Raw genomic sequence first — 12419 nt, 5'->3', positions numbered from 1 at the left:
GACTTATAAAGATATGGGATCACAGGCCACTCATGAGAATGAACTGAAACAGCAGCACCAAGAGCTTTCCTTCTTTCTGCTTGTGTAAGTGCATAATCAGACTCAAAAAGAAGAATTACCGTACTATATGTAATACAACTGGGACTAATGGCAAAACTCTTCTACACTGCTGATGTCAACAACGACACTAGAAAAAAATATTCAAACTAAAAGAAATGCTTCATAAAGATTTAAGTCATTGGATTCATTTCATCGGAATAACAAGAAATGTTAAGACAGAGGTAACTGACACAGCATTATTACAGACAATTAAAAGTATTAGGTATTTCCACAAGAAAATTCTAAAAAAAACCCTACTTCAGACTAGAAATAAAGCCCAAATTCAGCAGTAAAGATGCTAACCATATTAACAAACTAAGTGTAGAAGTAGATAATCCTACCTCAGAGTTCTCAAAATCAAACCCAGATACTTTTCTGAAAATGTGTCTTAGTCAAAAAAACCCCATCAGGCTCAACACGATAACAACTGAGCAGAAAGTAAACGTCTAAGATACACAAAAGTTCAAACTAAACAATCTAGAAGCCACTTAATTTCTTAACATATTGAGAAAAACATAATGATGTTTTGGTAGGGAAAATGCCCCAGCATAAAATTTAACTCTTGAATAGGGGAATAATTACAAGGTAATTAGGGAAAAAAAAAAAAAAAAAAAGGGGGGTGTGTAAGATGGCAATAGAGGGGAACAGCAAAGTCTTTCTTAAAGCATTTCTCAGGAACAAAAAGAGTCATCACTAACACAGGACTCCACTTGACCTTTCAGTTACTATTTCTATTTCCATATCTCTGAAAATTTAGTTTCACTGGGCCAAAATTTTATGAAGTAAAAGCATTTAAAGAAACACTTCTTTAACTGTTCTGATTTCTCGTCCTTACATTCCTAAAGCAGAATCAAGATTTAAATCATGTAGATGCAGTCCTGGGCCTTGTATGATGCACAGCTAATCAGAAAAAGATTATTTACTGTAGTATATGATCTCACTGCGCTTCTATCCAGAACTGACTATACAGGATCACCAAATCTGATGCCTCGGACACTGTCTGCCCCACATGCAGTAGCCACTATCTACAGAGAATGCCCCTCCTTTCAAACCTGGAAGTCCACAGCTTAAGAAGGCTGATATTCTAAACTAGAATGTGAAAAAACACAGCAGTCTTAATACATGGAAACAAGAGTAATTGAAGCACAACATATTTGAACTTCCTCGGTATTATAAGAAACTTGGAAAGAACTTGCCTGCCACCCCTCCAAAACCCAAAACACTCCCTCCCAAACAACTCTGGCATTGCTCCAATTCTGAATAAAACAAAAAAACCCAGAAACCAAACAAGAAGCAAACTCACAACCCAAAAACCCCCAGCTTTCTACACACAATTAGACAAGAAATTAGTTTGTATTATTTGAACAAGCCTATCATCTCCAATGTAATTCTTCACAGAAAGAATTCTACACCAAAAGAAAAAAAAAGAAAATAACCAAACCTCTGGCTCTAGGACTCATCAGAAACATTTGTTTGTAATGACAGAAAAATATTGTTGTCCTACAAAACACTACTAAGAATTCATTTAATGATACAGCATCTGCTGATCTAGTCTTGCTGAAGGAAACCATGCAACAAATACACAAGAACATTACTCAGCAGATCAGAGAAATTATGTGATGGTTGGTAATACTTGCAAAATTATAAAAATCAATCCTATCTCATCTTCAAATATACCAGGATGTAAAGGCCAGAAAAAGAGCTAAGCAGAAGAGAAACTGTTCAAAAGAACAAGTGGAATGAATTATACAAAGCTTTCCCAAGAAGTATGAGGAGTTTTCAAACCATTATGGTATGGCTCTGTAACAGCCTTCAAATCCAAGTCCCAAAGAGCCAAAATTCTTATTTCTTTGAGGATGCAGTTTGATCAGATGATGACTATAATTACTAATTAAAAATTGGGACAAGATATCAGTTCTGTGTTCTGAATGCTGCATGCTGGATGTTCTGAAAAACACTGGGCCAGGAACTAGATGGCTGAAGTGTTACATTTTGTATTATTTATGTATTTCACATTACAGAGCAACAGGGATAACACTGTCAGAACTGCAGTGATCTGTACTCTTAGTTATGAGAAGAACAGATTTTACCATAGCTTTTTATAATATAAAACCCTCAATTTTCTAGTAGTTGCATTCTAATTTTAAGAAATGGAATATATAAAAATGAAGATCTACACTTAGAAAGTAATTAAGAATAACTGTGTCTCTATTTTCTCCCATTTTCTAGTTAAAAAACCATGACAACACTCTTTAACCAGAGATAGTACATGCAGAGCCATGTAATGATACTCTGCTACAGCCTTAAGAATATCTATAAAGAATAAAAAAAAAAGCAGCTTCCCAAACCTATTTATTTATCTGAATATGGATCCACCACTTCTGTTTTCCCTTTTGATAATAAATCAAGAACATAGCCTTTCAAATAAATTTTCAGCACAAAAATCAACATGCAGATGACCTTATACCTAAGTCAATTAACATGTCATCTAGTTCTTCCTTATAAATGATTATGGTAGATAAATGTAAGCAAAAATAACCCTAGCACTGCAATGTAGAGTTGCTTACACAGTGTTTTCTTCAGTGCTCTCACCTGATGGTTCAGACTCAGCTGACTATACAAGAAACAATTCTTCTGTAGACTTACACTTTATACAAAGGTATCACACACATGCCAAGACATATACAAAAAGAACAATTTTAAAGAAACTTCTCTCGCTTCAGTTCTTCAGAACTAACTGAAAGCATTTATACTTACCTAGATGTAGAAGTGTGAACTGTGCTGCCAATTCCTTTGCACCTTCTACTGTTGTACAGAGTTTGTCCGGCATGAAATAACTCTGGGAACCATCTGCAATACTAGGAATAACCACCTTGAACACCAAGAATATTTTCCCATCCTGATTTGTGGTTGAATACAAGTAGTATTCTGGTGGTGTCCAGTTATTTTTATTGCAGAAATAATCCAGATGCATCACTGCAGAACTGAAGTGACTGGATTTTAAAGAATACACGCTAATTGGAGTAAGCTTTATGCCTGGGAAAAAAGGGTACGTGCATCTTTCAACTTCAGAAGGGCCTGGACTATGCTGACCATTAAGACGAACTGAAAGACTTGCTGGTTTCCCTAAAGATTTTTGATGACCATCTCCTTTGTTAGGAAGCCCTAAGAGATTTTCAGAACCAGGACTTAGCTGACCATTAAAATGTTGCTTCCAAACACTTTCTTTGTTAACTGGCTTTGCCAGTGTTACCTCAATACTAGCTCCATCAATGCACTTTCCATTCATTACAGACATAGCAGCAACTGCATCTTCACGGTGGAAAAAGTGAACAAAAGCATAGTCTCTCAGCTTCTTTACACGTTCAACTACTCCTGGCTTGAACTTGTTGAATTCAGCTTTAATTGTGTCCTCTGTAGTAGACAGCATTAAATTTCTTACATATAATACTTTAACTCTCTGCATTGCTTCTTCATCAACTTCTTTCTCAGGGTCTGCCCAGTCTACCTGAATGGTATGACCCCAGAGCTGGAATGTTCCTACAGCAAAGAAGCATTACATCAATAAGAAATATGCAATAGAAAACAAAATCATTCTCATCAACTACCTCTATAAAAACATGATGCATGTCACATGAAACTGGGTTTTGTTGCCTGCATCTACTTAAGCAAAATATGCAAAATATTGCTACTTTAAATTATTAAAGAAAATAAGACTCTGAAAAAATTCAAAGGTTCAAAATCTCTACCCTTTGTGTTCACCATAACCTGTCAAAACACACTCTGTGATTTTGTGACATGCATATATAAAGCAACCATAAAGCAACATATTATTTTACTACTTAGTAAACACAGCCTTTTTAATAATATTACCACTTTAAATAGTAAGGTCAACAACTGGAAAAAGTCATCTAAATATATATACACACACTAGTGCAAGCTTTATGTAGCAGCAAACACCAAAATCATAAACTAAAAAAAAAAAAATCCCACCTTGTTACTCATTTCAAGCCAACATTTTGCATATCACACAACTACTTTATTTTACATTCAGCGATCTGGCCATATTTCTCCCATTACTTTACAAGGCCTGTATAAGTCTTATGTAACACTCCTTCCTAACACTCTATCACCAATTAATGCAAGACTTCCCTACATCTTAGCCTTAATAAATACAGGGAGTTTTGTCATTCATTTCAGCAACACCAATGCTATATTATCCATTTTAATGACTTTGCTTCTCCAACTATGTTGTTTCATTTCTTCCCTATTTAATTTCTCTTCTAGAATTCCCCTTTTTAACTGTACCTTTACCTATTCCCTCCTCTTTGTCTATTTTATCCCTTTTACTTTCCCACCCTCAAAATGTATAAAATGAGGTGCAAAGAAAAAGTCATCTTCTACTTGTTAAACTCTTAAAATTATTTTCTAGTAAAAGATTAAAGACCTACTTTCAAACATTTTTAAAATATGAAACATCAATAACATCATTCATGACACTCAAAGGAAATAAGGGACACATTCCAAGCATGATATTTTTTAAGCTTGGCTTTAAGAGAATTCATGTGCAGGTACTAGTTTGTGCTAATGAAAACTGGATGTGTGCCCAACAAACAGATACCCTGGTATACATTACAGTAACCTGTGTTTTATAAAAAGAGATGTGTGCTCTTTCATTCTCAGAACTACTTGAATTTCATCTTCTTTAAAAAAAAAAAACAAAAAAAACAAAAAACACACACCAAAAACAAAACAAAACAAAAAAAAACCAACACAAAACCCCTGATTCATGAACCAAAAAAGTTTACCTGAAAGGCATTACTGTATATTTTAACTCTCAAAATACCTTAAAGAAAGGAAAATAGTGATGATCCACCACACCATGTCCCCACATAATGGAGAGAGACACTCCCCCAAAACCTCAATTTATTTATGATTAGGTTTACCTGGGATTAGACGCCTTCTAGCCATTGCAGCTGCTCTGTGAGATTCATATTCCACAAAAGCAAAGCCACGATTTTTAGTTTTGTCAGCGGCATTTGGATAAACAATGACATCTACCACTCCTTCTGTAACTTTTTTCATTTCATTCAGTATTTCTTCTTTCTTCTTCTCTTTTGGAATTGCTCCAATAAATAGTCTGCAGTTGTCCAAGCTTACGCAGACACCAATAAATTTCCCTGGACGAATTTCGTAATTATTAAGAATCTTGATGGCTAGCTGGGCTTCCTCTTTAGCAGTGTACATCACAAAAGCATATCCTCGATTCTCACCACTGAATTCCATCATCAGCCTGAACTCATAGATCTTCCCAGCTCTCTCGAAAACAGGAACTAATTCATCTTCATACATATCACGAGGAATCTTACCCACAAAAACTTCACATCCACGAGGTGGTGGAGGACCTTCCCAACCTTAAAATAAATTATCCAACAACAATCTTAGTACAAATGCCAAATAGGCACTCCCTCTGTTTGCCCCCCAATTTGGAGGTGGGAGTTAATTATTTCTTTTTAGTCTTACCTTAAAACTAGCATATTATCATCCATTATTTAATTCTAATTTTTGTTATGTTTAGATAAAAACCCGCCATTAGCCCACGATTTGTATTTCTTTTATTTCCATCTTCTGGGTTTTTTTCAGTGGAATCTGTATGACAGCCCACTGAACCTAGCATTATTTAAAGCACTGACAGATTTGATGTAAGAGTCTACACTTCGATCACTTTTCGCCCCTTAAAATTATATGTTAGTTACAACTGATAGGTGATAACCAAGAAAGAACTTTTCTATTTTCTATTCTAACATTTTAAAGTTGCAAAAGTTTCCTGCACTTCTTGACCATATTTTAAGAAATTTTGGTCAGGGTGCCCGTGCAGATTTATTTTCTTCCTGGACATCATTCAAAAGGTCCAAGCATTTTGCTTCCACCTTCTTCATTCATCCACTAAAATAGGACTCCCTAAGGAAGGTAGGATATGGAGCCATGCTTTCTTCTATAGCCAAAAAACCTGAACAAAACAGACCACAGGTTTCACAGGCTGGAGCTGGATGGTAAGAAAAAGGAAATGTAAAAAAAATCCACAGAACAAGTAAGTCCCTAGTTCACATCTGAAAGTTACAGGAAGATCCATGCTTCTGTCCTTAAACCAAGGACATTCACACACTCTTTTATATCTCTGCCACATAACGCTGAAAGGTATGTTCAACAGATAATGTAAAAATGCATATGTATATTTAAAAATGTGGAGTTATGATCTGCAAATATGGCACAGCATTTTCCCAAAATACGCATTTTTTAAAAAAAGTTTGGCTGTTTTGAGGTTTTTAAAAATCAAATTAGACAAATCAGGCAGAAGTTTCAAAGGCAGACAAACAGTTACATCATAACTAACAGCTTTTTCTAAAGTTTTGACTAGAAAGGTTCTCCGCAGGAGAGAGCAAGGAGTACAAATCCAGTAGAAAAACCCCACAAAATTTAGTAAGTACTAGTATGAAATAACAAAGCATAAGGAGTTAAGGTGAAAAATAATTACTATTGACAAGTTAAAAAAAGAACATAATTAAATATTCTACTTGTCTTGAAGTTCAGAATAAATTGTATTTAGGTGATTTTTTAATTAACTTCAATCTTTTTCCGTCATGGAAGTATCATCAAAGGGCACATAATTTACTCGTAACAAAAATGTAATGGAATTGGGGAATGTTTGCCTTCTCAGAGAAGAAATTTTCATCTGTAAGCTGTACACTAAAAACTACATGGTACACAGGGAAGCTACATGCATTTGGAGCCACACTGCCATGGTTTATCTAAGAAAAAGTCCAGCTTTGCTTCATAAAGCATTCAACATCTTTATAAACATTTATAACTACTTCAGCTGAGGTCTGACAGGACATGGCAAGTTTGCAAGCTAGTACTGCCATCACTCACATCATGCCAGTCAGTTGCCCCCAGAAAAAAACATAAACCGACAGTACACCATTTAGGGGCTCCAAAGACAAAAGCAACTGAACAACTTAATTAGGACAAAAGGGGAGGAGGCTATGCTTGATAGTGTAGGGAAGTCATGAAATTAAGTAACAATGTTCATTTATTAACTAGGCAAACTTTTACCATCATCCTCAGTCTGGTAAATGATTCAACAGTGACTCTCACTAAGTAAATGCCACCTAACATTCAAAAAGCTCACCCTTCTTATTTTAAAGCTGCCTACTAAATTAGCACTACAGCACATCACTGCCAGCTGGGATTAAGTTATGACTCCTGACTTAAAGCAAACCTGGTCTGTGCACATTTGCCAATGAGCAACATGTATTTAACAGAGCAAACATGGAACAGTTAACCAAAAGCACCGTTCCTCAAGTAGTTACTGACTGACCAGAGTTTCCTCGACTGGTACTTGAGTCATCATCATATTACAGTCTAGAGAAGTGGTCTGTGCAGCGGGTGGGGAACTGGCTGACAGGCCGCACCCAGAGGGTGGCCGTAAATAGCTCCTTTTCAAACTAGCAACCTGTCACAAGTGGGGTCCCCCAGGGACTGATGTTGGGCCCAACTCTGTTTAATAGCTTCAGAAGTAATCTGGATGATGGGATCAAGTGTGTCCTGATGCAGTTTGCTGACAATACCAAACTGAGTGGGGAAGTGGACACTTGGGAAGGGAGAGCCACCCTGCAGGATGACCTGGATAGGCTGGAAGAGTGGGCTAACAAGAACCTCAGTAAATTCAACAAAGACAAGTGTAAGATCTTGCTCCTGGGAAAACATAATCCAGGAGTGCAGCACAGGCTGGGATCTACCTGACTGGGGAGCAGCTCTGTGGAAAGTGACCTGGGGGTCCTGGTGGACAACGAGCTCCACATGAGTGACCAGTGTGCTGCAGCAGCAAAGAAAGCCAACGGGATGCGGGGTTGTATCAACAGGGGCATCACCAGCAGAGATAAAGAAGTCATCATCCCACTCAGCACTTGTCAGGCCACACCTGGAATACTGTATTCAGTTTTGGTCCCCACTATACAAAAAAGATGTGGACAGGCTGGAGAGGGTCCAAAGGAGGGCCACAAAGGTGATCAAAGGACTGGGAAACCTGCCATGTGAGCAAAGGCTGGCAGAATTGGGCTTATTCAGCCTTGAGAAGGCTTAGGGGAGACCTTATCACCATGTTCCTGTGTTTAAAGGGTGGCTACAAAGAAGATGGAGACTCCCTTTTTAAAAGAGTCAAATGGAAAAGATATGGGGTAATGGGTACAAGTTACCTGGGGAGATTCTGATTGGACATGAGAGGAAAATTTTTCACAACAGGAACAATCAGCCAAATTGGAATAATCTCCCCAGGGAAGCGCTGGATTCCCCCACATTGGACGCTTTTAATATTCGGCTGGACAGGGTGCTGGGCCATCTTGTCTAGACTGTGCTTTTGCCAAGAAAGGTTGGACCACATAATCCTTGAGGTCCCTTCCAACCTGGTATTCTATGATTGATTCTATGATCACTGGAGGACAGATTAAAGGATTATTTTTTTTTCAGCAGCAGCTCAAGTAATCAAACTTAAATTAACATTATAATCCTCCCACTGCTAGTGAGATCTATGCCATCTCAGACTTTCTTCCATATAATTCTAATGACTTACATACCTAATAACATCAATATGTCTGCAGCAATCTAAGCAGAGGACCCAAAGCAATGAAAACTCATTTTCTTAACCTTGTTGTTTTTTTACACCACTCTTCAGATACATTTTCCACAAGTGGCATAAATGATCAAGAACTATGATGCTGCCAATTGAAGCAGAAAAAAAATATATAATTTTTAGGGCAATTTTGAAGACAGATCAGCTGCTTGCTCTGGATAGCATGCCAGTCAGAAAAACAAGATGGTAACAGGAAAACAGAACCGACAGTAAGACTGTCTCCCTTGGCAGCAACACAAGCTTATAGAAACCACATCTTAAACAAGCAAAATTCACACTGAAACTCTTCATTTACAAACAGCCATTGTAATTTCTTACAAGCCATCTCAAACATTCAAGTCTCATCTGGCCTAGAAAACCATTTATAGTAACAGGGTAATTTCCAGCCTAAGTAAGTATGAAAATACATGAAGATTTAAAGGAGAGGTGTGTGTGTGTATATATATATATATATATATATATATAACTAATGTCAATGAACAGCTTTATGGAATCTATGGAATTTTATGGGATTTATCGAATACCTTGCCAAACACATCTAGTTTCAGAGAAAATTAACAAATTAATAAAAGTAACTTCACCAAATACACTTAATACTGCCTAATGTTCTAATTAAAAATAATAATTATAATGTAAAAAAACTATTAAATAATTTAAGAACAGGCTGAGCCCTCAGGAAGTAGTAAGTGATGCCCTGCAGTTCTTTTCCCAGTGCCACCTTCCAAAAATTTCATGGGGCTTCCCTATTTTATATAGGCTAGTAAAAGTATGTATGTAATTTTAGACAGTAAAAAACTTCCTAAGAAAAATAATTTTGATGCAGCTGTATCTTAAACTACATATACCAATGAATAATACAGTTCCTGCTCACAAGCATGACTTATAAAGATATGGGATCACAGGCCACTCATGAGAATGAACTGAAACAGCAGCACCAAGAGCTTTCCTTCTTTCTGCTTGTGTAAGTGCATAATCAGACTCAAAAAGAAGAATTACCGTACTATATGTAATACAACTGGGACTAATGGCAAAACTCTTCTACACTGCTGATGTCAACAACGACACTAGAAAAAAATATTCAAACTAAAAGAAATGCTTCATAAAGATTTAAGTCATTGGATTCATTTCATCGGAATAACAAGAAATGTTAAGACAGAGGTAACTGACACAGCATTATTACAGACAATTAAAAGTATTAGGTATTTCCACAAGAAAATTCTAAAAAAAACCCTACTTCAGACTAGAAATAAAGCCCAAATTCAGCAGTAAAGATGCTAACCATATTAACAAACTAAGTGTAGAAGTAGATAATCCTACCTCAGAGTTCTCAAAATCAAACCCAGATACTTTTCTGAAAATGTGTCTTAGTCAAAAAAAACCCATCAGGCTCAACACGATAACAACTGAGCAGAAAGTAAACGTCTAAGATACACAAAAGTTCAAACTAAACAATCTAGAAGCCACTTAATTTCTTAACATATTGAGAAAAACATAATGATGTTTTGGTAGGGAAAATGCCCCAGCATAAAATTTAACTCTTGAATAGGGGAATAATTACAAGGTAATTAGGGAAAAAAAAAAAAAAACCAAAACGTATCTACTGAAGATATTCCTCTTCTGTTCAAGTATCTTCACTCAGGACAATATAAAATTCAATCATTTAGGTTTTATCCATTTATTTCACAAACTTTTGGCCTCTGCAGTGCAAGATAAACCCACTAGTTTCCAGACATTTGTTTAAGCATGGATTAAAGTTGAACAATCTTGCAACATCAGACCTACTAAAAACTGAGAGTAATTTATTTTGGAAAGCAAATTTAAAGTGCTGAACAAATGCTGTTCCTTGCATTACCTGTGAGCACTACTTGTTTTCTATAAATCACATGTGCAGCAGTTTCAGAAGTATTTTAGCAGGGGATAGGGCTATTACAAGAGATTTATTATTGCTAAATTACTTAATCTCAGTATCAGAATGTTTCTGAAATAGCATTTAATACACAAGAAAAAATTAAGTCTTACAATGCAGTAATCCTGGAAAGTATTTACTACATCGTCACTGTTTACAAAGGCAATGTATGTATTCCATATGCTGCAGGACTTGATTTTACTTTTTGTCACTGACTTTAGTGGAAATATAATCAGGCATATAGAAAAACATTTCAGTGACAAAGTTTATTTTCACTGCAGCAATAACTTTATAGTTCAAGTGAGCAAGTCTCCCATTTGCACCATGACTATAAATCCCAAACCACCATAAATTAACCGAGAAAATTACTGTAGTTTTTATAGCCTCAATACTGTCTCTGTTAATAAAAATCCCAGAGAACGTTATTTTCTGCTTGCACATGAATACATACTCAACAATTTCAGTTTTCAGTGTATTAAGTGAAAGAACTGTAACACACGAAATAATAAACTCTGTACTTCACATTATATCCACTGAATGATAAAAGCTCCAGAAGCTGAGCATTTATGCTTTTTTCTTCTCTGAATGAAGGCTGGGAGGCAGGGGGGTATGTGTAGATATGAAGAGCAGATTAGTCAACTCTGAAAACAGAATGGGTTAGATTACTTTTACTGGTGCTATCTCAGAGATCAGAGGTTTGTAAAAAAATGGTTTGGCCAATGCAAGTGGTAAGACAAGAAATAAAGTGGGTTATGCCTGCTATTACCAACCTGTTTTGCCCTTTTCAAGCGTGTTCTCAGTCACACAGAACATACTCAGTATTTTCAGCTCCATGTTTGTTTTGCCACCTGTCAACTTTTGCTGCTTTTAAAGCTGTGACTTCTTAAATCTACCAAGAGCAAATGTTCAATGTAGTCTAGCACAAGAGATCTTAAACTGCTGGAAATCGCAAAGCTTATTAGGGCCCTGCATGTGTTGTGTTTCTTACACGCTTTCCCTAAGCATCTACTACTGGTCACTGTCAAGATACTGGACATGAGACTACACAAATTTTCAGTTTGATTCAATAGAGGTCTCCTTACATAAAATAAACTCCAACTTCGTAATCTCAAAAGAAATGCTTACCTGGTGGAGGACCACCAAATTTTCTTTGCCCATTTTCTTGAACCATGTTGTATCCAGTCTTCTCCATTAGAGCCAGTAAAGCAGCCTCATTCTGAGTGCCACTTCGCATTTTGCCACATCCATTTGCTGCAGCTTTATTTTCCTCATGCATATCTGCAAAAGCTTCAACAGAACATTGCAGATATTTCAATTCAGACAATTCTAAGCTGTTACATGTATACAGAAGCTACAAAAGCACAGGAAAACAACTTATGCTACACTTGCCTACTTACTGTGACTTTGTTTAATGTAGGGCTTCAATCCTACCTCCAACTACTATCATCTGTATATCTGCTTTCAAAACATTGTTCTGTAGTTGCCATAATCTTGAACTTTAACCAGCAGTTATACATTCTATATTCAAACTTTCATAGGTGGCATCACAACTATTTTTTAAGTATGCTGCCCTTCAAGTAGAATAATGAATTCTCTCATAAAACGAGTTATCAGTTGTGTAGAGACCTGTATGTTACTTTAAGTGACAAGTTCCACTTTCTTACAATATTTTATAGAAATATCAATTACTTTAAAACTGTATTTTTGTACAAAAATACTTAAGAA

General features: G+C 36.3%; 1 protein-coding gene across 1 annotated transcript in view; it reads right to left on the bottom strand.

Moving 5' to 3' along the window:
* The window catches only part of RBM46 (RNA binding motif protein 46), a 15817-nt gene extending 3847 nt beyond the window's left edge, over window positions 1-11970 (bottom strand). The window contains exons 1-3 of the mRNA XM_026848032.1: window positions 11820-11970; window positions 5046-5513; window positions 2857-3639 (exon numbers count right to left, since the gene is read on the bottom strand). Of these exons, the coding sequence (XP_026703833.1) occupies window positions 2857-3639; window positions 5046-5513; window positions 11820-11970 (1402 nt within the window). The remainder of the gene's footprint in view (window positions 1-2856; window positions 3640-5045; window positions 5514-11819) is intronic.
* Between the last annotated feature and the right edge of the window lie 449 nt (window positions 11971-12419).

Source organism: Athene cunicularia (genome assembly GCF_003259725.1).
Source record: "Athene cunicularia isolate RWA chromosome 4 unlocalized genomic scaffold, athCun1 chr4_part2, whole genome shotgun sequence".
In the NCBI taxonomy this organism is placed as follows: Eukaryota; Metazoa; Chordata; class Aves; order Strigiformes; family Strigidae; genus Athene; species Athene cunicularia.
The sequence above is the reverse complement of the archived record's forward strand: the minus strand, read 5'-3'. Positions and strand labels throughout refer to the sequence as shown.